Source organism: Ammodytes marinus, assembly GCF_949987685.1.
Source record: "Ammodytes marinus genome assembly, chromosome: 21".
Taxonomy (NCBI): domain Eukaryota; kingdom Metazoa; phylum Chordata; class Actinopteri; order Uranoscopiformes; family Ammodytidae; genus Ammodytes; species Ammodytes marinus.
This window is the reverse complement of record NC_137225.1, coordinates 8499403-8525926: the sequence shown is the minus strand read 5'-3', so window position 1 is coordinate 8525926 and position 26524 is coordinate 8499403. Positions and strand designations below refer to the sequence as shown.

The following is a 26524-nucleotide window of genomic DNA, read 5'->3' as shown; positions in this document are numbered from 1 at the left end:
GACAAGCTGGATAAACTTGAGCAGGAGGTAGTCCAGGAGGAAAGCCTGCTTCATGACCCAGCCGTCCAAATTATGACGGTCCATAAAGTAAAGTCTCTTACATCCACCGAGTCCGTTACCAAGCTCAGCCACTCAGAAGTGCAGGAACATCAACATCGGGAGAAGAGGGAGGCTTCTCCACAAGTTACTGCCACTGAGGAGCCAGAGGAACCCATTGAGAAGGATAATTTCACAACTGTCTGTCTGCATGAGGAGACACCAGAAATTAAAACTGATGTGACTGAGGATCTTGAGCAGGAGGAAAGCCTGATTCAGGAACCGGCCGTACAAATTATGACGGTTCATAAAGTGAAGTCTACTACATCCACCAAGTCTATTAGCAAGCTCAGCAACTCAGAAATGCAGCAACATCAACATCTGGAGAAGAGGGAGGCTTCTCCACAAGTTACTGTGGACGAAGACGTGGCCATCACGAGCAGTGATGCTATTAAGAACACATTTGTGGTCATTATCTACATGTCAAATAAGCTGCAGGCACTGGAGCAGGAGGAAATGGAACCAAAGGACACACAGAAATCCTTGGTTCAGCACTGTGATGCTAATAAGAAGAAAGGAGTGAAGGCCTTCTTCCGAGGTTGCTGGAGGAGAATGAGAGGCTGCTTTTCTGTTTCCACTCTGAACTAAATTCATTCATTCTCTCTTCAATATTTCTGTAAATTGATTAAATAAATGCTCTTCATTTTAAACCACTTATCATTGTTTCTGTGTTTACTCTTTCTGTACAAGGAAAATAAGTTATCTTTGGTGTCCTACTATTTTCTTAACAGCCCCGTTTTTTTCGACTTTACTACTACCATGTTTTTCCATAGTATTATAAAAATTGCCTTTAACATGAGTTTGAACCAAGGACATGTGTCAGAAGTCTGCTTCAGAAAATGACAAGTCACTTCTGTTTGGGGTTTCAAAGACCCCAGGTGCAAAACATGAAAATACAAATGGTTGTAGGCTTTTCTTCTTCTTCTCTGATTGGCTTTGATGGGGCTTCAAACATTTCACCAGCCCTACAAAATCAGATACTATACTGTATGTCCATTGTGATTTATGTGAAATGAGTTTAAGGACCTGTTTGGTCAAACAACAAGTAATGTTACTATGTAGGATAACTTACTGCCCTTTTCTTTTTTTGCTAGACAAATGCAATGTATTTTTTCACATATAGAGCATGAAATATTTTTTATTTGGTGTAGTTACAACATTTTAGGATCATTTTTATATTTGGCACTATCAACAGCCCAAGTTGTTGCAATGGGGAGGGCTGCTACTTATCCTACACTGGGTGTAAGAGCCATTTTTTGGTGTCAATATGTTTTCATGTCATGTGTTGTCCACCAGGTGTCACTGCCCTATTGCCTAGGGCACAGGTATAAAAGGTGTGTCACTTCACGGGTTGTTTGTTGTTTGACCCCGGAAGGGCATACGGTTTTTGACCGCTAGAAGCTCAATTATCAATGTTGTTATCACTGAGGAACCTAACGAATGTATTCCGTATTCACATGTCCAATAATTGGTGCCATGGTGAGCAGAATAAACGGGTTGCAAATCGGAGATGATCGCTTGGTTCAGTCATTGCTACACAGCTACATGATAGGCTACAAACATTGAGGGAAACATCACAGCGTGTCAGCCAAGTCACCCGGGAGTCAATCCACACGGAGCACACATATTGGATGTGGCTCCTATACTGGGTTTTTAGCCAGGTCAGGTGATCCGGAAAAATTATTTCCTTTTAAAATGTGTGATTTTGGTCAAGAGGACCTTTGAGAATTAAAAAAGTAAAAAGCCAATGGTCATCAAAACACAGCATTTAAAATGCTCAGAGGAAAAGTAATATCTACAATTCCATGGTGACTTGACGGCTCCATTTGCTGGGGACTATGTTGTGATACCATCAGCGTCAAGTTAAATGGATCTTGTAGTGACATTATTTACACTACACTTGTTGGGGACTTTTCCAACTTTGGATGAACACAGGTATGGATATTTAGATTTCATTGTTGTTTTTGTTAATGGGATTCAATAGTAGGCTACCCACGACTACGGCCCATCCGACCACCACCTCAAACACACACATTTGAATGATTTTGAACGGAGTGGGTCGGGTTGGGCGAGTGCCTGTCTCCCTGTTGTCAGTCAGTATTACATACAGTATCCGTGTTAAATTTTTTTGACTTGATTAACTTTTTTTGCACTTGTGATCTAAAGATAGATGATACAATTGATGTTATTCATTTAGATGGCTCCAACTGTTGTTGCATTAACATTCTGTCCATGTATTGTGAAAAATAAATGCAGTTTTGAGTAACGTAGTGGAGTTGTTCTTTCTCAGGTGCGAATGCTTCTTTTCACCTTAGAAACAGTAGTTTCTCCAAAGTTAATAAATTCATAATTTGAAGATCTATTTATTAGCAATTTTCAAGATGTTTTACTGACATACTGTAACCAAAGTAGGCCTAATCTAGTTTTAAAATCTACAGTAACAAAGGTATGGGAACAGGTCTCCCTTGAAAAGGAGTCTCCTGTCTCAATGGGATTTACCTGTATTAATAGTCTAAAGGTTAAAAAAAAAAAAAATTTAAAACAGCGTGTTAGTGATTGAAAAATGTATCTAAAATACACAATGTTTTGAAGGCTGTTTTATTATGCTTGAATTGTGGTAGGACTAAATGTGTTCAGTGAATGCATTTAGTGAAAAATTAACCTCAGTTTGGAACACATGGACTTTTGTATCGCTGTGCAAAATATAATTCACATAATTCATATTCATGGCTGCAGTCCACATGTTCAGTGAGGGGAAATTGTCTCTAATGCTGACACCATAGAAATAGAAGCCCATGGGTCTGCAAATAGGCACTCTTGTACAAATGGGCTTCCGCATTCATTTACCCTACGTCATTGTACGGAAGCCGAATGGTTATTACCCTCTTATAATAGTTCCATGGTTATTACTCGCTTGTAGGCCTACTCGGTAAACTCACACAAACGTTTCTTGTCACTATATTGATAGTTTGGTGCAGATTTTCTTCAACAATGTCTGGCTATCTTCCACACATATTAAATCTATCTGATAATTGCATCAAAATAAAGACACATCTGTTGTCTTTCAGCTATAGGCTACTTATTAAATCCTCATCAAGGTACTTTTAAATGTTTTTGTCATAAAGACCTGTAACAGCAAAGTAGACAATCAGTGAACAGAACGCTATTTGTATATAGTTTTTATTAATGCCTTCGAATCAAAGTTTACTTTGCTTTAACGTCATATAATCATTATTAATCTGACATAGTCACATATAAATATGGCAATATTACCTCATTGTGATGGTCGCGATTGCATCCTGCGGTCTCTCTTTCAGTCGCTTTAAAAACAAATGCACTCATCGCCAACACACACACACATACAAGCTGGTAAAAACTATACCGTTAAATTAATGATAATCATCGCATTCAAAGGCAAAACATGTTACACAGGGTTTTTAAACCACACTCCTTTATTTAAAATGCATAACAATACAGACCATTAGTAATGCTTTGTATTAATTAGCTGACAAAACAGGCCTACTAGCCTATGCTCGACATACCTGTATAATAAAGTTACATTTGAAAGCAATTTGTTCACTATAATGTAGATGGAACCGCTCAAGAGATCAAATAGTGGTTTGGAGACAGGATACAATGATTTTCTTGCTCAACTAGCAAAGAATATTTCCAAAATGCAAAAAAAAGTTATACATTTTTTGGATTAGAATTATTAGACACAAGTTCTAAATGTGTAGCTGGTAGAGCCAACGTTTTCTATTTCAGGCTTTCACAGGACACAGAGCTCACTCAGGGGAGCAGAATCGTCCAGCAAAGAGAACACTCTTGGAGGGGTTATGTCTGATGAAGAAGACGAAGGGGTGGTCTGCCCGGAAGTAGAAGCTTCTAATCCTGGCCATTAGACACTCACTATAACAAGTAGTGGCAGCAGCAGCCTCCGTTCCCTCCTCGTTCACCTCCACAAAAGCCTTGTGGGCGACTTTTGACAGTACCAGATCTTTGCCTAAAGACATACCTGTCACAGAAGACAAAAGCAGAGATATTTTAAACTATCATGTTGGGGCGACCGTGGCTCTGGTGGTAGAGCAGGCGGATCAATGATCGGAGGGTTGGCGGTTCGATTCCCACCCTGCCACTTGTGTAAGGGTTGATGTGTCCTTGGGCAAGACACTTATGCTGTATGTTGGAGGGGCCGTAGGCGCTGAATGGCAGCCACGCTTCCGTCAGTCTGCCCCAGGGCAGCTGTGACTACTATCGTAGTTTACCACCACCGGTATGACTGTGTGTGAATGAATGATAGCTGAAACCCTGTAAAGCGCTTTGAGTGTGAGAAAAGCGCTATATAAATCCAATCCATTATCATTAACACAATACTGCACTGTAATGTGCACACCATACTAAAGGAAACACTGGGGCTTAATGATACACCTTGCCAAAGTAGCGGGAAACCTTGTTTCCAAACTCCTAAAAGATTGCTACATTTTCTCCAGAACTGAGTTAAGCTGTTACTTGTTGCCCTTGCGATAACCTGAGAGCCACCTGGTGGTAGATGAGGGGAGTTATCAGTATCAGCGAGTACAGCTGGTTCAGACACCTCCCTGAGTAAAAGGAGGAACAGTGAGGGCCAAGGGCATGCTGGGAGATCCAGACCACACTTTGGTCAATGGTGGAATACTTGTCACAATTCTTAACTTGAAGGAGTATCAATACATGTACTCGATTAAATGTGAAGATCCTTTATTCAAAACCCTAAAGAAGTAAAGGTAATAGGTCTTAATTGTAGGCTACATGAAGTGTCAACGCTTAAGTAAACGTTTTGCTTGTAAGTGGTCTAGCAACCTCTTTGTACCTTTAACAATTCTTTAAATGGAAAGAAATTTAAGACGTTTAGTGTTGAATCACTTTAAGGTGGAACTGCTAATAAATAGTTCTTCTCGAGAAGTCAGTCATTGTCATGTCACTGCTGTAGCATTTTAGTTGTTGACTATTTATTGTCAATCAAAACTGTGCAGTGACACCTCATTTATCACTATACCGTATACTGTATATTTGATGTGGTGCAGCAATATGTCTCACCAGAGAAGTCACACTTCTTGTCATCAAAAGCATCCACCATGCCCATGCTTTTCAGGACAGCGTTCAGGTCATAGTTCTCCTCCATCTTGAATCGAGGCAGGCTCACCTCAACCTCTTCTTCTTTCATCATGTCTGGACCAGTCCACTCCACAAACTTCTCATAGGTCAGCTGCTTCTCCAGCTGGGGGTGGACAGTGGACACAGTGTCAACAATTACAAGTGTGTGTGTGTGTGTGTGTGTGTGTGTGTGTGTGTGTGTGTGTGTGTGTGTCCTACCTTCTCCAGACCTGTTGTACCACTCTCCATGTCATTGGGCAGAAAGATAAGCATGCTGAGCTCCTTCCCTTTGTAAGGCATCTCAAGGATCTGTCCAACAGAGGGTTTCAGACATTAAAGAAAATATACAGTATACATTGGTCTAACTGTTTGTTTGATTTTACTACCTACAGTGTTGAGGGATACTTCCAAAGGCAAGGGGCATATAAATGGTTTTATATACTGTACATTAAGGTTGACAAAAGATGTTCTAACCAATAAAGATTTTGTTATCGCATTAGCGTACTTCTATTGTTCCTATACAATCAGAGTCAATCTCCATATGAAATTTGACTAATTATAAAATGAATGATTTGTTGCTAGATTACCTGACAGTTGGCTTCAGGAATGGCGGCAATAGGAAAGTCTGTTTTCTGTTTCATCATCTTCACTGGCTTGGTGTCATTCTGAAGAGAACACACAGAGGAAACATGATAAATGATAAAATGCACATGGTTAAATCTGCTCTCTGGCTATTTTTGACATTAACAATGATGTATGACTGAGGAGCTGTGAGAAAGTGGGTGACATTGAGTAAACCAAAGAAATGGCGCTATAGTATTTCAAAGTCAAAGTCAGCTTTATTTGTCAATTTAAAAATATGTACCAGACATACAGAGGAATCGAAATTGCGTTTATCTCCGACACACGGTGCAGTAAGAACAAAGGATAACATTAGGTAAATAAGATAAGTAATATTTACAATAAATGCATTCTAAATAGTGCAAAAGGTAAGGCAAAACAAAACGGTATAAATAAAGTAAATAAACGAGGAACATTATTTACAACATGTGCAATATGCAGTAGACTGAAGAAATTGAAAGTGTACATTATCAGGGCATTTCGATGGGCAGACTTTGTCATAAGGGATTCTAAAGAATTACAGATTTCTTTATAACTTTATCAAGGGTGTACCCCCTTTATAAAGTTATAAAGACTTCCCTGGCAAAAAAGCAACTCATGATTATTAATAAGGAGTGGGTGCAGACATGTACACACTGCAGCTATATCATGAAGGATGTTCTACTTGTCTTGGGTAGCATGAGGTCTTAACCTTTTATATACTATCTTTGGTCTTAACCTGATATACCACACATTTTAAGTTATTGTTATCATAATTTTTACCTTGTTGACTTTAAACTGAGCATCATGCGTGCGGACCCCCAGGAAAGGTTTATTCCAGGTCCCTTTGAAGTAGATGGCATTGACCAGAACCAGCTTGGTCATCTGGTGCACCACGCCCTCAGCCACCATATCCCGGATTTTACCTGGTGACAACATTGAAACCACATAAGCCAATATGAAGCAATAACACAGAGACCACGGCAACGTTTCAAACCAAAAATCAAGACAATCTTAAGCAAACATTTGTCATTTTTAAAAATATTGATGTGTAACACCCAATGGAATTCATCCCAATGTTTAAGGTTTGGAGTGGGTCAGGCCACAAACTCAAGGTGTCCACTCAAAGGTGCCAACGCATAAACCTTTTTCAAAGAAAGCGGAAAAATAACATCTACAATTGTCACAATTTGTGTGGATATGACAACAAAGCCACGTGTGTATGTTAGTGTGTGTTGCACCTTGTGTCTGCTCCTCCACCCAGCTGTTGATCTTGACCCTGGCTGCTTCTGAACTGGTTTTGAAGTCCACAGCATCCAACTCTGCCTTGTAGTGTTTCCTGGTTTGTTTCAGGAAATCCTGGAAGCATGAACAACATTTTTATGTTTTTTTTTCATCTTTCCCAAATAATCATATTTAGTTAAGGCCCACTCAATTAAAATGTAATACAGCCAGCATAGTTTGCCTCTCATTCACTCAAGCCTAAGGTCATGTTAGCACAACCACACACACACACACACACACACACACACACACACACGCACACACCTCAACAAACTGGAAGGACTGCTCGCCGTACAGCCTGTTGGCAACACTGAGGGCAAACGGAGCATTGGGCTTGTTGAGCTCGCTCAGCAGTTGGGCAAAGCTGACATTGACGTCCAGATAATCCTGAGTTTTCAGACACTGTGGACAAAGTGTGACAGAGATGTATTTAGATTGGAATTGAAATTGATTTGGAACAAGTTAACATGAAGTTGCTGTGTTAGCTTTTAGATAGCTTTTGTCACTGGTAGATGTTTTTCATATAGAAAAGAATCATTAAACAGTTTCCTATGGCCTGTATACCTGTGAGGCAAGAAGAGAGGAATAAAAAAAAATACAGATTTACTTGATAGAGTGGCCTTTAATAACATGCGCTCACAGTCAGTTGAGTTTAGTGAATAACTGCAGAACAGGTGGTGCAGTGAAGCTCATGGAAGACTTTTCACCCCAAATCTTGCCTGGCAGAATCCATTCAATCTGTACTTTGGGGATTTGTACCAACACAAGCAGTTAAAAAATTGTAGATGTGCAAAACAGTGGACTGCAGATCTTGTATGTACTGTACCTCTGCCATCTGTGTGGCTGTGTTGCCCCTGGCCCCCAGCATCCCCATAGCCAGGGCTGAAGAGATGCTGAAAGGGGAGTAGAAGAGATTTGCAGTCTTGTCCTCATCACCCAGCTGTTTGAACAAAGCCAGGCAGAAGGTGGTGTTGGCCTTGGACAGAGGAGTTGATAACGCCATTGTGTCTGTTCCAAAGAAACGAGGGCAGAGCATGAGTCCTCAATCATACGGTCTATGATCGTTACACAAAAAACCTATATATAGTATCACCCTATCTGAGAAGTTTGACAATTTAAAAAAAACACTGATATTCAGGACCTGCAAAGGGGCTAACACATTACATTGCAAATCAGTGTTACCCATCCAAATAGCCATGCATTTTATGAAACACTTGTTAATAATATCCATCTGCTATCACCCAATCCAACTTAAACATGTAGTGATGGATGTTCCAGGCATACAGTAAATTCTGATATAAACACACGCATCAGGCATAAATACATTATTATTAGAACTATGGCAGCTGACATTAGTTTTTGTACAAGCAACCAGCAATATATCTAGTATGCCTCTACTATAGGCCTACTTACACTAACGCTGGAAAAAGGCGTTAGGGCCCGTGTCCACCTAACTCCTTTTTCCAGCGTTAAACGCTGGCTGTGCGCTCGGGAGTGTGTCTACTGAGCGTTTTTTTCGACCGCTTTTTTCAAGCGTTTTATGAGCTGGGAGAGAGAGTGCTGTGATCGGGGGAGAAAAAAGCTGATCGTCACCTGTGAGTCAGACCTATCAACACTGGTTTAACTCTTTAGGGCCCGTGTCCACCTAACGCCTTTTCCCAGCGTTAAACGCTGGCTGTGCGCTCGGGAGTGTGTCTACTGAGCGTTTTTTTCGAACGCTTTTTTCGGCCGCTTTTTTTAGGCGTTTATGCGCTGGGAGAATGCTGTCAAAATAAACGTTGATCGAACCGAACGTCTCGTCTAGTTTCTATGACTGCCTCTTGTCTCTTTTACTTGTCTTCACTCTTGTCTCGGTCTGAGCACTCACTGTTTATTGTAGCCTTAACATGGATTTCAAAAAGAAAAGAATTCTGGCTCTGATCCTGCTTTTTAATGAGGAGGATCTTAGTGGTGGTCCCGCTATCACGACAATGAATCGCGGAGCAAGGAGGAGGCTGTGGGTTCACGAAACACACACACACACACACACACACACACACACACACACACACACACACACACAAACTCACCGTAGGCATATGCATAGACGCTCTGCGGGGCGGATAGTCTCCCTGAAAGCTGTGTTTTCTTTAGATATTTGCCCACCGATCATGAGGAGTAATTCCTCGAACTGCCCCTTGGTCAGCCGGAAATAGGTTTGGAATCGGGCTCCGTCTAATTTTAACTCCTGGACGAGGCGGTGATACTCTCCAAATTGATTTCTCCGGCGGATGGTTTCGTGAACCCACAGCCTCCTCCTTGCTCCGCGATTCATTGTCACTCACACATACAAGCTGTCACTAAAGAAGACATCAGAACCATTACACATTCAGTTCTAACTGTACAGTGTAAACAAGAGATCTCTGTCACTGTGTAGTTTGATGGACGAGGGCTAATGTAACCCTGTAGTTAAGGGAGCTGTGGTGTGTTTACATTAGGATTTAAAAGCCCGAATGAATTGGTACATCCTGGGTGGCCTTGTAAAGACTGCATGTTAACAGTGAGTAATTATCTGTATTTAGGGCTAAAATGTAATCAGCAAAATACTTTAAAAAAATTGCAGAAAGAAACAGATTTTCAATTTTAGTTTTAGCTGTTGTAGGTTCAGCTTTCGTATATGTAGTCCTGTTATAATATATTTCCTAAAGTAAACATTAAGAAAAAAATAGAAAAGGGTGGAAGTCTAAAAAAAACTATTTGAGAAGTGCTGAATCCCTGTAGCAGGAGTCAATAGGACAAACAAATAGCCGGTGATTTTTTTCCTCTCTAATCACAGAAAGTTTTCCAACTAGACCAAAAGTGGTTGTTTTATCTGTGCTTTAAAAAAATTCAACAACTGTGTAGTCATATGAGTGTTTCCTGATCCAGCACCTCTCTGACTGAAGGTTTTGGCTTAAATGAGTAAAAACAAATCTGCCTGGAGTTTTGTCTGAACACATCTCTTTAAACGCCTAAAAAAAGCGGCCGAAAAAAGCGGTTGAAAAAAACGCTCAGTAGACACACTCCCGAGCGCACAGCCAGCGTTTAACGCTGGGAAAAGGCGTTAGGTGGACACGGGCCCTAACGCCTTTTTCCAGCGTTAAACGCTGGCTGTGCGCTCGGGAGTGTGTCTACTGAGCGTTTTTTTCGACCGCTTTTTTCGACCGCTTTTTATGAGCTGGGAGAGAGAGCGCTGTGATCGGGGGAGAAAAAATGCTGATCGTCACCAGACCTATCAACACTGGTTTAACTGTTTAGGCTTGCTGTTTTCTATTTAAATCGTTACATTGTAATATGAGTAGTCTTATGAAACAGATAATACTTTCCACCATCCTCTGTTTGGATGAGGAGTTATCAAGGCTCCTGCAAACACACACGGAGCAAGTTGTAGGCTGATGTGTGCACATGAAACGATCCGTAGGAGATAAAAAATACAGAGAATCAAGTGTTCGCCTAATCTGCTCCCACAAACGGGCTCTCCTCCCTCTGTTCTGGTCATTTTAAGTCACTATTTTCGTACAGTTTCAGGTAAACAGAGACGGAAAAAGCAGTTTCTCTTCCGTCTTCTTTGTTGCCAAGGCGACGAGTCCCGACGATCTACTATCTGATTGGCCCTTTGAAAAAAGCGGTGGGGACGTCCCCGCCGCCTTTCTGAAAAGTTGAACTTTTTTCAACTTGCAAATCTCGAAGCGGCCGCACAAAAAGGCAAAAACGCTCGAAAAAAAAACGCTGGGCGCTGCGCCTTTTCTCCGAGCGGCCGCCTTTTGCCGAGGCGGCCGCTTCTCATTGGGAATCAATTGAAAAAAGGCGCTTGCGGTGGGAAAAAGGCGGTAGGTGGACACGGGCCCTAAGGGCCCGTGTCCACCTAACGCCTTTTTCCAGCGTTAAACGCTGGCTGTGCGCTCGGGAGTGTGTCTACTGAGCGTTTTTTTCGACCGCTTTTTTCAACCGCTTTTTATGAGCTGGGAGAGAGAGCGCTGTGATCGGGGGAGAAAAAATGCTGATCGTCACCAGACCTATCAACACTGGTTTAACTGTTTAGGCTTGCTGTTTTCTATTTAAATCGTTACATTGTAATATGAGTAGTCTTACAGAGAATACTTTCCACCATCCTCTGTTTGGATGAGGAGTTATCGCGGCTCCTGCAAACACACACGGAGCAAGTTGTAGGCTGATGTGTGCGCATGAAACGATCCGTAGGAGAGAAAAAATACAGAGAATCAAGTGTTCTCCTAATCTGCTCCCACAAACGGGCTCTCCTCCCTCTGTTCTGGTCATTTTAAGTCACTATTTTCGTACAGTTTCGGGTAAACAGAGACGGAAAAAGCAGTTTCTCTTCCGTCTTCTTTGTTGCCAAGGCGACGAGTCCCGACGATCTACTATCTGATTGGCCCTTTGAAAAAAGCGGCGGTGACGTCCCCGGCGCCTTTCTGAAAAGTTAAACTTTTTTCAACTTGCAAATCTCGAAGCGGCCGCACAAAAAGACAAAAAACGCTCGAAAAAAACCGCTGGGCGCTGCGCCTTTTCTCAGAGCGGCCGCCTTTTCCCGAGGCGGCCGCTTCTCATTGGGAATCAATTGAAAAAAGGCGCTTGCGGTGGGAAAAAGGCGTTAGGTGGACACGGGCCCTTAAATGTGTTAATTACACAGTATTGGATGCTGACCAATACATGTAAACTGTAAAGACGCAAAGACGCTGGCCATTGAAATTATTTCAGTTTTATAATTTTTTTTCCTTCGGCGGCCCTCGGTCCAATGTTAGGTTCCTAAATTGGCCCTCAGCTATCAAAAGTTTGAGAACCCCTGCTTTATGACATTGGCTTTGATCAGTCTGCATGTAGCTGGTTTAGGGATTATCTCTCTGATAGACAGCAGTCAGTTAAACTGGTAAGATACCAATCTGAATTCTTAACTGTTACAAATGGTGTCCCACAGGGCTCAATTTTAGGTCCAGTTCTTTTCACAATTTATATAAATAACATTGTTTCATCGCTAAAAAACTGTCACGCCCATCTATACGCTGACGACACAGTACTGTATTGCATTTCCGATTCGGTGCACCAATCTATTGAGAACCTACAAAGCTCTTTTAATACTCTGCAGGACCAAATATATGTGTTTCTCCAGAGCAAGAACTACAAATTTGAATGATTTTAATGTTTTTACAAAGAATGGATTTTTAATTGAAAGAGTCACAGAGTACAAATATCTCGGCATCTGGTTAGATGATAAACTCACTTTTAATTTCCATATAAAAAATCTTGTTTGTCGACTACGACAAAAAATTGGCTATTTTTATAGGAACAAAACTACCTTCCCTTTATTTAGTAGGAAAAGGATTATTGAGGCAGTTTTTATGTCTGTCCTTGATTACGGTGATGTGGTTTACCGGCATGCATCTCATTCATGTCTTAAACTCCTAGACTCTGTTTTTCACTCTGCTTTAAAGCTCCCATATTATACACTTTTCGGTTCTATTATACACCATATTATATGGTCTTAGTGGTCCCTAATACGTTTTTCTTTAATTGTTTGCTGAAAAAAACTTTCAGATAATTTATTGTACTATGCTGATGTTCAGCTAATCTCACAATGGCCTATTTTTTTAAAAAGAGCTGCAGCTCCCCTCGTAAATATACAATCTTTGAGCTCCCCCCGCCCCCTGTCCGGAAGCGAAGCCAGATACGCCTCGCCCTCTGTCTGTCAGGGCCGTGGACCAATAAGAAATAGGGGTGTGGGCTGCACAGTAGAAGCTTCTGGCTTTCCAGTTTGTGAGGTCAGAAGAGGGGAGAATTCTGACTGGAGTATATTGGGTGGGGGAGGGGTGGTGGTTTCAGAAAGGGGGAGAGTGAGAAAAGGAGAGTGTTATTTTTTAAAATATTTTGGCAGTCTCTAGGCACACCGTGGACCCATGGATATGTTAGAACACATTTAAAAAGTGCATTTAGCATAATATGTGACCTTTAAGGTTCATCACAGGAGATGCTTATGACACACACCATTGTCTTTTATATGAAAAGGTTGGGTGGTACTCCCTTAAAGAGAGACGTGATGCACATTGGCATATTTTTATTTACAAAGCCTTGACCGGGAAGCTTCCTCGTTATTTAACAGAAATGTTGCAAATTTCAGATGGGCTTTATCAGACCCGCTCCACTGACATGCTCATGCTTTATGTCCCACAAGCCCGGTCTGAGCTGGGAAAGACAGCTTTTAGCTTCAGTGCCCCCGACTCCTGGAACAACTTACAGCAACAAATTAAACTAAATACCTTCATATCCTTTAATCAATTTAAACAAACTATCTTAAATCTGCCAAACTCTACCTGTAACTGTTTTAATTAGGCTATATTGTACTTTCACCCATTTAATTTCATTTTAATTGCTGCCACTCTTCACCACTATGTAAATGTTTCAATTGTTTTTTTGTTTTTTGTTTTTTCTTCTCTTCACCTGTTGTTGTGTATTTGATGTATTTGCATTGAATATTGTGCATGCATTTTTGTTTTTCCTTGGAATTTGTTTGAACTCGACACCATTGAAAATGAGGGTCACCCCTCAATTGGTCTCTCGAGGATAAATAAAAGTTAAATGAAATGAAATTAAATTCAGGTTTGAATATAAATTGATTTGGAAAAAGTAAATATGAAGTTTCTGTGTTAACTTTTAGCAAGTATGTGTCACTGTTAATTTTTCTGGTAGATGTTTTTCATATAGAAACTAATCGTTAAACAGTTTCCTTTAGCCTGTATACCTGTGTTGTGCCTACACAGAGTGTCTCATTTGAAATGGTGTAATGGGTTAATGCTGATGCCATAGTGCATCCCAAGAGACAAAGTCTAACGCATGTTTACATAAGTTTCTCTGTAGAGTCAATCATCCCAGACCCCTGTGGAGGTCATAAACTAATTTAAGATGGGATAGTCCATTCTAGGAGGTTGGTTAATCCAACCAGACCTTTGGGACAGGATGAAACTCTGTTTGAAGTGACTATAAGTTGAAACCAGGCATGGCAGGGCCCAGGCACCCTGCTGTGTTTACCTTATCTCAACTGTGAGACACAAGCTTCAAAGCTCTCTTTTCCTAAAGAAGGAAAAGCATCTTATTGGCTGGTTTGAATGTAAACACTGCTTGCTGATTAGACAACTAACTTCTGATTGGATGAGAATGCATTTGGACTGTTTTAATACAGGATGCAATCCTCTCATCTTTGCCTCCGGCTTCCAGCCGTGATAGAAGGTACGGCATGCTTAAGCCTGAGGCCTAGGATTAAGCAACTCCAAGTCCCAGTCTTTGTTCTCGCTGGACGAGTTCATGGACTGCTTGAAACATCTCCTCTGTTTTCCCGGATTCGAGAGAGTTTTCCTACAGAAAACCTATTCTCACAAGGTGAAGCACACCTCAGCCTCTCCTCAAAACAGAACGACCCCACATGCGTAAAGCGTGAGCAAAGACGCAGGATCCCTTCATCAGGACGCCTGCACTGCCCGTTCCACGGACCGGAGACAGCCAGCGGACCCGACGAGAAGTGAAGCCGCCTACCCCTTATCATCTGGGCCACCACTACGCTGCCCCCAGACGCAGCGCCAGCAGGGAGCAAGGCCCGACGCAGAGCAGAGTTCTCCGCTTCCTCTCCTCCCAAGGCGAGCCGAGGTTCCCGCTCCCCTCTCTCCTCCTTGCCTACGTTCCTACGCTGCCCATCGGACCGCAGACAGCCCGCTATTGCCAAGAAGAGCTGCTGATCCCCTGCTTTCCATCCCTTGGCATGGTGTGGCACGCTGCCCTTATCAGCTGAGCTGGTTCCACACCACTGTCTTCAACAAGACACGCTCCATCAGCGCACAAGGCCCGGCAAGCGGCCTTTTTCTCCTCCTATCTCCTCCAGCTGCCTTCAACCAATCATCGCTGGACCAAGCGATTCACGTGAGGCTATTGTCTGGGCTAAGATAGTTATTTTATGTTGTTCATAAACTTGAAGTAAACGTAAGAGCTGACGAGCTCACTATTTCCTGATTTAAAGTAATTCTGACTGACTTATGTTTTACATAAGTGTTTTTCGCTCACAGTGTTTTTCTCCCGTTCACCGGGAATGTATTGATGTGTTGTTGCTGTCGCTCTTATAGCCGGTGAATTCTTTCCTCTTTATCAATCCAACTCAGTGTACGTAAATGCGCATTTACGGCCACTGTGTGATTGGAGGAAACAGTTCACTACGCGCTGGAGCTGCGGCTATGTCTTTTGGTTTTCTCTCCTTCTAATTTCTAACTACGTACATCACACACAAACACACTGACACTCGTGATTTCCCCCTCAAGTATTCTTAATGAATACATGAGTGTTGAGTTTCTGTAATTTTAAAGTTAAGATTGCGTGAAGACAAAACCAAAGTCTCCCCGCATCATCCTTTATAATTCTTATGTGTTTGATTAAAGCAGTAGGTCACATACATGCTTTGCATGCTATTTCCCCTACTGATTAAAGGTAGAATATTCAGCTTTCAGAAGTTGTCCACCACATTGCTTTTAGCAATTGATCTACCCGTGGCTTAAAAGCCACCTCAAACTCTCGCGTGACGTCAAACTCTCGCGTTTGCCATCTAAATTCATCTAAATTCTAAAGTGACGTTCCTCTGTCACACACACACACACACACACACACACACACACACACACACACACACACACACACACACACACACACACACACACACACACACTACACATGTGCACACACCCGCACATAAATAGAAATACATGGGTTTGATTTTAAACTGTTCTTATTATTGCTTGTGCTATGTCTGCTTTCTTAAATTAGATTAGTTCATGGTTATTGACTTATGTGTATCGTTTTAATCAACTTTCCTAAGTAAATAAACCCTTACATTTTGATTTTAAGAAGCAGTGTCTGTGATATTTGTGTCTTGTATTTCACTAATGGCTGGTAAATAAGGTTTATGCTCGAATATTCACTCCTTCATTATCTTAAATGTACATTGTAACCAACTTTGACATTTTCAAGATAAATCCCTTTAACATTATGAGACTGTTTTCTGATTTGATACAAAGTTCCCTTTTAGAAAGGGTGGTGCTCCGTAGGTATTAAAAAGTAATTTGATTAGCTGGACTAATTTAATTGATCGTTAATTAACAATTTTTCTTAATATTATAATTTCCATGAAATTAATAATATTCTTGACTTTGACCAAATCTACCCCTTATGAATTCCCAACACCTGTGTGGCAAGACGAGAGGAGTTAAAAAAATAAATACAGATGAGTGGCCTTTAATAACGTGCGCTCACAGTCAGTTGAGTTTAGTGAATAACTGTAGAACAGGTGGTGCAGTGAAGCTCATAGAAGATTTATCGACCCAAATCTTGACCTCCCAAATAGTCAGAATTCAATCTGCACTTTGTGTATTTGTACCAACACAAACAGTTCAAATATTGTACATGTGCAAAACAGTGGACTGCAGATCTTGTATGTACTGTACCTCTGCCATCTGTGTGGATGTGTTGCCCCTGGCCCCCAGCATCACCATAGCCAGGGCTGAAGAGATGCTGAAAGGGGAGTAGAAGAGATTTGCAGTCTTGTCCTCATCACCCAGCTGTTTGAGCAAAGCCAGGCAGAAGATGGTGTTGGCCTTGGAGAGAGGAGTTGATGAAGCCATTGTGTCTGTTCCAAAGAAATGAGGGCAGAGTATGAGTCATCAATTATACAGTCTATGATTGTTACACAAAACACCTGTATATTGTATCACCCTATCTGAGAAGGTTCACAATAAAAAACACTGATATTCAGGACCTTTAAAGGGGCTAACAAAATATTTATGCAATCACCTTTCCTAAATAATCATATTTTGTTACGGCCCATTTAATTAAAATGTATTACAGCCAGCATAGTTTACCTCTCATTCACTCAAGCCTAAGGTAAAGTCAACACAACCACAAAGATTCACACAAAGATACACACTTAGGCAATTGGCACACACACCTCAACAAACTGGAAGGACTGCTCGCCGTACAGCCTGTTGGCAACACTGAGGACAAACGGAGCATTGGGCTTGTTGAGCTCGCTCAGCAGTTGGGCAAAGCTGACATTGACGTCCAGACAATCCTTAGTTTTCAGGCACTGTGGACAAAGTGACAGAGATGCATTTAGATTTAGATTTAAATTTATTTGGAACATGTAAAGAGGAAGTGTCTTAACTTTTAGCAAGTTTGTGTCACTTTTATAGTTTGTGGTAGATAGCTTAAAAAAAATCTTTAAACAGTGTCGTGCCTTTATGGCAAGCAAATATGATGGTGTGTGTGTGTGTGTGTGTGACTTGTACCTCTGACATCTATGTATGTATCACCATAGCCAGGGCAGAAGAGATGCTGAAAGGGGAGTAGAAGAGATTTGCAGTTTTGTCCTCATCACCCAGCTGTTTGAACAAAGCCAGGGAGAAGATGGTGTTGGCCTTGGACAGAGGAGTTGATGACACCATTGTGTCTGTTCAAAAAAAAATCATTCAAATGTTCAAAGTAAAATTTCTATGATCAAGGTTTTTTGATTATTGCGTCTGAACATTTATAGACACGTTTGAAAACATTTGACACGTTTTAGTGCTTTAGTATGCTACACTATGAGTCTATACAGTTAGCACGATGTTAGCCCTAAAGTGCTGCATCATGCTAGTTTTTCCAAAATGCTGGAGTTGGGGTGATTTGTGCCAAAGTATACGCTGGTCACCAAAAAGAAAGTGATTGTCTACAGTAGCACAGAAGAGACTGACATCACCATTCCACTTAACAACACTGATGAGAGTTCAGATGGCCAAAATGATGATGATGAGTCTGCTGGTGACTTTGTCATTGTGAGCTTTGCAGGTAAAACCACCTAGACCTGCTAGGCCTTGCTTACGAAAATTGACCTTCAATCTTTGTAAAATATTTACTTTAAATAAACCTAAAATTAGTAATTTTCTAATGGATTTGTCTTGCTTTTATATAGCATTACAGTTTATAAGATATATATCATGTATGGCACATATTGCAAAATTTACCCCAACGTATTCTCTCTAAAAGCACAAATTACCCCGCACTTTTTTTCCGAAAGCTATATTTCTTAAACAGTTTATTACAGATCCAAAGTTATTGTTGCCAGGGATGCACCACTTCCTGAAATATACGCACATATTTTAGTTGGAGAAATTACTGTCAAGGCCTCACTTTAAAGTCACTTTGAGGAAAAAAAGTGGCACAACTCTCCCGACTCTCCCTATGTTGAGGAAAATAGGGCTACAATATGCTGAAAACTCACATTCTGCAAACTTTGTTTAGAACATTATAATACCAAATTAATGATAACCATAGGGGAAAAAACATGGCACACAATTTTTAAACCACACTGTTTATTCAATGTAGTCGTACACGCATAACATAGTAAACGTTATATTTATTAACTGAAATAAATGTTCTGTTTTAATACAGAGTTATATTAGACATAGACCTGTAGTTTTAAATGTGAGGTTGCAACAAATAGAGCCAACGGTTTCTCTTTCAGGCTTTCACAGGACAGTGTTCACTCAGGGGAGCAGAATCGTCCAGCAAAGAGAATGCTCATGGAGGGGTTATGTCTGATGAAGAAGAGGAAAGGGTGGTCTGCCCGGAAGTAGACAGGACTCGAATCGAAGCCAAGGCCATAAGTAATCATAGCAGCGGTGGCAGCAGCAGCTTCAGTTCCCTCCTCGTTCACCTCCACATAAGCCTTGTGGGTGACTTGTGACAGTGCCAGGTCTTTGCCTAGAGACATACCTGTCACAGAAGAGAAAACATTGTTTTTTAAACTTATACTGCACTGACATTTGCAACTTTGTGCTATTAGACAACTGGTTGTCAGTTAAACAGCGCAGTGACACCTTATAACAGCTTTAATGTACTGTACACTGTATACTGTATCTGATGTGGTGCAGCAGTATGTCTCACCAGAGAAGTCACACTTCTTGTCATCAAAAGCATCCACCATGCCCATGCTTTTCAGGACAGCGTTCAGGTCATAGTTCTCCTCCATCTTGAATCGAGGCAGGCTCACCTTAACCTCCTTTTCTTTCATCATGTCTGGACCAGTCCACTCCACAAACTTCTCATAGGTCAGCTGCTTCTCCAGCTGGGGGTGGACAGTGGACACAGTGTCAACAATTACAAGTGTGTGTGTGTGTGTGTGTGTGTGTGTGTGTGTGTGTGTGTGTGTGTGTGTGTGTGTGTGTGTGTGTGTGTGTGTGTGTGTGTGTGTGTGTGTGTGTGTGTGTGTGTGTGTGTGTGTGTGTGTGTATGGCCCTATCCACCATTGAGGTCAAGTTCAACGCGGTCCGGGCTTCGGTATTGTTTCCCCAGGTGTATTAAATAAATAATTATTTTGATCAACGCAGTGTTTGTTTTAAGAGCGCTCTGTCAATCAAATCCATTCTGCCTGCTCCTTGGGATCATTTCCATATTAGAAAGGGTTTGGGTTACTGGGGCAGCTCTCAGTTGCATAGTGGATACAGAAATCCAAACAGCAGCACCATGCTAATGTTTAATTTTCAATAGAAATCTGATAACATTGGAAATGGACATGAAGAGTTTTTTCAGATAAGAGAAAAAGTGAGTCATCATCACTGCTGTTAGTAATCAGTTAATTCCAGCTATCAATGAACCAGGCACTCCCCATTTTGACGAATACATGCCCGGATAGCCCAACAACATGTCACTTGAGATAATTGAGTTAGTAATTATTATCACCCCTCTTGACATCTACTTAGTAGAAATAACACTTAGTGTTGGTGACAAATACAGTTTTAATAAATTCTTCATAATTCTTTATACCTTCTTCATAATAGTAGAAATTATGGAAGATGAATGTAGTTTATTGTATAATGCATTTTGACCGCAGTTGTCCTCTCCACTAAACTCATTGATTTAATAACAGAAATTAATTTGACAGAAATTGCAATTGCATGTGAGCATAAAGATCCCCAAGTTTAAATAAAAAATTAATAGTTTATTAAAGATTGCTCTGAATTACTCATCAAATCAATTTCTGTACTTTTAGATGTCAGTCAAAGCTCTGCTTTGGGAACAGAGATATGGGACAGGAGACTGAGAGAGAAAGAAAGAGTGAAGGTGATGGTGGTGAGAGAGGGAGAACAGGTAGCCTACCCACTATGCCCTGGGTATTAGCACAATCATACAGTCAAGATATAGTATTATCATTAGGCTATTGTTATTATTTGTTTGAACAATTAATTTCAACATTGTCAACATTAATTTGCAGACGTTTCAAGTTCATTTTTAGCATATGTACCTCCAAACGTCTTAATAAGTACATAGCTGGATCAGGGAAATTACATTTTTTTTCTAGAACCCTGCATACGGCCATGTGTGCGTGCCTGTGTATGCGTGTGTCCTACCTTCTCCAGACCTGTTGTCCCACTCTTCATGGCATTGGGCAGAAAGATAAGCATGCTGAGCTCCTTCCCTTTGTAAGGCATCTCAAGGATCTGTCCAACAGAGGGGTTCAGATATTAAAGAGATCCTATTATACTACTTTTCTGGTCTTAATTTCTTGTTAAACACTGCTATAGAGCAACCTGACACGAATCACATCACAAAAAACTATGTAGATTTTCGGGAAGCTCTTTCTCTTATTTTGGCGATCCAGCATGCCTGTGCTTCGGCCATCTCCGCTCCCTCCGCCTGTGCTTCGACCATCTCCGCTCCCCCCTCCCCCTCCTGCAAACCCCACTCCGTTGTGATTGGTTACCTTCCTTCCGGAACACTTTCAGTGGCGGGAAGCGCGAGCATGGACCTATAAGGGCGCGAGGCAGACGCGAGCAAGGAAGTGACAGCATTACTATACATGGAAACATCCGCGTGGTGAATTCACCAAGGTACATGCGACGTCACGATGTTACAAAGCATCAAGCCGCTTTGAACACGTGACTTCTCGACTGGCTAGAATAGTGTCTAGTGCTCTGCACAGACACCCCAGACGGTCAGCAGGGAATACGTCGAAATGCATGTAAGTCATTATTTGATAATTTAGTATGGTTAAGTATGACTATAAATCATCATAACAACGTTTATAGGTCATAAAAGTCAAAAAGCATCATAGGTCCTCTTTAAAGGAAATACTGTATATACACTGGTCTGACAACTTCTGTTAAGGGCCACTTCCAAATGCAAGGGACATACCATTAGCTATCTACTTTTATTATCAATAGGATTGATATTTATGTTAGAAAAATATCTGTTTAGGTGTATACATTTTTTTTTTATTTATAAGGTATAATTTAGTTTTGTTCTAATGCACTTAATCGTTTTGAGGCTTAGAGATAGAAAACCATGTATAATCAAATAATTGGTTAGATCTATGCTTTAATGTGAATATTGAGCATTGCTTATAAATACACATTGTTTAACATTAAACACATTTGACGAGAGATACAGTAGTTTTAACCAACTTATTCAGAATGTTCAGAATGTTAGATTTGTTATTAACTGACTGATCAATTGCTAGATTACCTGACAGTTGGCTTCAGGAATGGCGGCAACAGGAAAGTAACTTTTCTGTTTCATCATCTTCACTGGCTTGGTGTCATTCTTAAGAGAACACACAGAGGAAACACATTTTCAATGATAAAATGCACATGCTTAAATCTGCTCTGTGGCTATTTTGGATATTAAAGGCCTACTTCACCGGTGGGAATATGAAGGTGTATTGAATTCTGAGATCCTATGTAGTATAAATGTGCAAAAAAAATTAAATTGGTTCATCCTAGCCTGAGAAAAGGCAGAAAGAGTGTTTTTTTTAACCCTGTATTTCTCTTACTGTGACATCACAGTAAGAGAAATGTAGGGTTAAAAAAAAACCTTACTTTGTAAATATTACTGTGATGTCTCTTACTGTGACATCACAGTAATATTTACAAAGTAATTTTTTTTTGCATATTTATATTACATAGGATCTCAGAATTCAATACACCTTCATATTCCCACCGGTGAAGTAGGCCTTTAACATTGATGCAATGACTCTGAGAAGCTGTGGGAATGTGGGACATTGTGTAAACCGATAGGACCCAGATACAGTATTAATCCAAGTAGCTATAAAGAGATACAGATTTTTACAAAATATCTCACTGATCCAGTCACTCAGAAACTTTTCATTACTATCCTGGTGTTCCTAATTTGTTCCTCATACACTCCACAGTAACTTCCTACATTTGTGTGTACTTTATTGTAAAGAGTTACCATAACACCTATCAAGGGTCTGTTAAGCATAATGTACATTAAATAAAATGTTTCACTAGGGATAAAAAGGGACATTTATGATCCATAGGGAGTAGATGCAGATACTGTAGATGTCAGGAATGATTATTTACTTATTTCGACTAACATGGGAATCATAACCTGTTATACCAGACATTTTAAGTGAAGCCTCATCATTGAGTTCAGTTTTCCCTTGTTGACTCTAAACTGAGCATCATGCGTGCGAATCCCCAGGAAAGCATCATTCCAGGTGCCTTTGAAGTAAATGGCATTGACCAGCACCAGCTTGGTCATCTGGTGCACCTCGCCCTCAGCCACCATATCCCGGATTTTACCTGGTGACAACATTGAAACCACATAAGCCAATATGAAGCAATAACACAGAGACCACGGCAAAAGTTTCAAACCAAAAATCAAGACAATCTGAAGCAAACATTTGTTGTTTAACATTTTTTTTCTTACACCCGATGGAATTCATCCCAAGGTTTAAGGTTTGGAGTGGGTCCGACCACAAACCAATGGTGTGTATGTCAGTGTGTGTGTTGCACCTTGTGTCTGCTCCTCCACCCAGCTGTTGATCTTGACCCTGGCTGCTTCTGAACTGGTTTTGAAGTCCACAGCGTCCAACTCTGCCTTGTAGTGTTTCCTGGTTTGTTTCAGGAAATCCTGGAAGCATAAACAACACGTCACCTTAACCAAATCATGTCATCGACTCATTCAGCCCATTGAATTAGAATATATTACAGCCACGATAGTTTTCCTCTCATTCACTCAAGCCTGCGGTAATGTTAACACAACCACAAATTCACACAAAGATACACACTTGGGCGCGCACACACACACACACACACACACACACACACACACACACACACACACACACACACACACACACTCAACAAACTGGAAGGACTGCTCGCCGTACAGTCTGTTGGCAACACTGAGGGCAAACGGAGCATTGGGCTTGTTGAGCTCGCTCAGCAGTTGGGCAAAGCTGACATTGACGTCCAGACAATCCTGAGTTTTCAGACACTGTGGACAAAGTGTGACAGAGATGCATTTAGGTTTGAATTTAAATTGATTTGGAAAAAGCAAATATGAAATTTCTGTGTTAACTTTTAGCAAGTTTGTGTTACTGTTCATTTCTCTGGTAGATGTCTTTCATATAGAAACTAATCGTTAAACAGTTTCCTTTAGCCTGTATACCTGTGTAGCAAGACGAGAGGAGTTAAAAAAATATGTGTCTATAATAGTTCAGAGACAATAATCAAAAAAACCTTGACCAAGAAAAATTTACTTTGAAAGGCAAAAAACTGTTTTTTGAGCTTAAATGTGCTGATATCGTATTCCATGTTTCTCCCTTCTTTACATGATGAGTCAAATGGATGGCTCTTCTTAAATATGTGGTCACATTTCCAATTTCTTCTAGGGTTTTCTAGAATCAAGGGGTGGCACAACTTCCCCACTAGCACAACTCACCCCACTCTCCCCTACATGTGCAAAACAGTGGACTGCAGATCTTGTATGTACCTCCGACATCTGAGTGGCTGTGTTGCCCCTGGCACCCAGCATCACCATAGCCAGGGCTGAAGAGATGCTGAAAGGGGAGAAGAAGATATTTGCAGTCTTGTCCTCATCACCCAGCTGTTTGAACAAAGCCAGGCAGAATATGGTGTTGGCCTTGGAGAGAGGAGTTGATAACGCCATTGTGTCTGTTCCAAAGAAAGGAGGGCAGAGCATGAGTCATCAATTATACAGTCTATGATCGTTACACAAAAAACCTGTATATTGTATCACTCTATCTGAGAAGGTTCACAATAAAAAAAACACTGATATTCAGGACCTTTAAAGGGGCTAACATAATTACATTGTAAATCAGTACAAACCATCGTAGACATGCATTGTATGAAATGTACTTGTTAATAATATCCATCTGTTATCACCCAATCTTAAACATGCAGTGATGGATGTTCCAGGCATACCCTACAATAATATTCTGATATAAACACATGCATCAGACATACATACATTATTATTAGAACTATAGCTGACATTTGTTTTGATCAAGACAACAGCAATATCTCTAGTATGCCTCTACTAGGCCTACTTAAACATTAATACAAATAAAAACACACATACTTAGCCTACTGATGAACACCCTACTGGTTTTAGTCACTTGCTGACACGCCCCAAACAGCTTTGACAGTGATGTTGCTTCCCTGTATTTATTGTGCAATCCAATTGAATAGGATAGGTTCATCAGTAAATGACAATAGCTACATTCACACATTCAACTCTATTCTTTTTGGTTGCATAATATACACAAAGGGAATGCAATAACTTTATTTACAGAACTTTTCATACACAGCAGTGCCAACAAAAAGTGTTTCACAGACTAAAGAAAGAAAAAGCAACAATATACCACCCTAACTCCTGGGGGTAACATGACGAGATTATGCTGTTATCGTGCACGGTAGGCTATTAGGCTACACTGAGGATTTTAAAATGTCACGTAACAATATTTGCTATAAGAAGTGAAGGTCCTAATTATGAAGAGATATGGAAGTGTGTCATAGGCCTACTGATGTGATGTGGAAACGTAGTGTTATTGTTATAATTGAATAACTTCATACTATCGTATCAGACTGCAGCAAGCAGTCTCTAATATGAGGCTAGTTCTAACGTAACGTGATAGGCTACTTTTCTTGTTCGGGCGTGGCAGCTGTAGGCTATTCCTCCGAATGATAGCATTAACGCTGCACAAAATAACCAGAAATAGAATCGAACTTTAGTTAGTAGTTCTAAAGAGTTTTAGTTCAGTTTAAAAAAAGAGGGAAAGACAAACAACTTAGGCTACTAAAAAGAAAATATGGGGCGGGCAGGCAGGCCTACATTAAAAATGAAAGGCTACAACAATAACAAACTATTTAGGTTTAAATGCCATAAGATCTCCAAATAATAATAAAAATGACAAAAGCAGCAAACAGTAGGCCTACTACTCATTTAAAAAAAAGCGAAGTCAAGTGTAGTCAAGATAGGCTAAAGCAGTAGATAGGCTAAAGCAGCCGAACTGAGTGAGTGAGTCTGGTCAATCAGTCAGTCATACGGACAAAGCAAAACATTGTCAGTCTCTGTTGTTTGCATGGAAAATCTCAGCACCAAAATTAAAATCTCCAAGTCTGATGCCCAACGTTTCCGGGACAAAAATATTCCAGCTCGACGAACATGTTTAACGAGTAGGAAAGTAACCAGCGCTTTCCCCTACCCACTACCATAGACTACCTGTCAGAAAACTGAGCGACACGAATGAACAAACAGAGCCGAACCATCAGACCACAACTCACGCAATGTACCTACTAGGGCAGAGGATGAAACAGACAGCACCAGCAGCCGCGGAGGAGGAAGAAAAACAATGCGTCCGCGTTGCATTTAAAGGGGCGTGTAGGAATTACAGTAGTCGCGTCAACTGCAACAGATTAGGCTATGCCAGAGATGCTTAACTTTCTTCATAACAGTTTCAAATGTGTTTAACTTTAGTATGTCTGTGGAAATAATAACATTGCCTAAATGTTTTATTTATTTTAACACCTACACCACCACAATACAGTCCAATACTTGGTGTTGATCTAATCCACTAGCCTATATAGGCTTTATAAGAGCATATTTGTCTATTTTTGATATCTGGACCAGATTATTCCTGGACAAACTATGCCTATAGGCTACTTCTTAAAACTGTATTCGTAGGCTTTTTGTGAAAATGCAAAAGGGAAATTTCCCAGCTTCTTCACTTTTATTTTATTTTATCGAACATCACTGCATAAGGGCCAGACCAGGCCCGGAGTGGCTAATCGGGAGAACCGGGAGCATTCCCGGTGGGCCGCTCTGGTTTTTGGGCTGCGAGGGCCGGCCCAGTCATGGCACTGGGTTAAAATATCATTTTACCTATTGGTGCATTAAAAATCATATTATTAGTCCGCAGTTAAGTTACTGCTAATGGAAACTGACCATTTCCTACAGCTTCAGTTTCACATTAAAAGCATCTAACTGGCGTAACGTGAGATTACTTTTATTTTGAAGCAGAATTTAGGGCCTCCTAGCCCTGCTGCGT

At 40.7% G+C, this 26524-nt stretch overlaps 1 protein-coding gene across 1 annotated transcript; it reads right to left on the bottom strand.

The window, feature by feature from the left end:
- Positions 1–3513: 3513 nt before the first annotated feature.
- LOC307268068 (uncharacterized protein) lies at positions 3514–25735 on the bottom strand. Its single transcript, XM_080050586.1, has 22 exons — positions 24556–25735; positions 23947–24128; positions 23313–23448; positions 22965–23084; positions 22567–22751; positions 21673–21750; positions 20559–20648; positions 19096–19276; positions 18696–18924; positions 18272–18288; positions 17484–17620; positions 17120–17257; positions 16620–16769; positions 14515–14938; positions 7940–8121; positions 7378–7515; positions 7071–7188; positions 6613–6755; positions 5817–5894; positions 5449–5538; positions 5173–5353; positions 3514–4111 (listed from the first exon to the last, which is right to left on the bottom strand). Exons 1-22 carry the CDS (start codon positions 24704–24706, stop codon positions 3882–3884), a joined length of 3378 nt encoding a protein of 1125 aa, XP_079906712.1. The 5' UTR covers positions 24707–25735; the 3' UTR covers positions 3514–3881.
- Positions 25736–26524: the final 789 nt, after the last annotated feature.

What these genes read in the sequence shown, in the direction of transcription:
- LOC307268068 (XM_080050586.1), bottom strand. Translation starts at nt 24,706, where the DNA reads ATGTGTGAATGTAGCTATTGTCATTTACTGATGAACCTATCCTATTCA. An exon ending in CAGCCACTCAGATGTCGGAG is followed by an intron (nt 23,449 to 23,946) that starts GTACATACAAGA and finishes CTTTGTCCACAG; the next exon opens with TGTCTGAAAACTCAGGATTG. An exon ending in CAAGAAGTGTGACTTCTCTG is followed by an intron (nt 18,925 to 19,095) that starts GTGAGACATACT and finishes CTTCTGTGACAG; the next exon opens with GTATGTCTCTAGGCAAAGAC.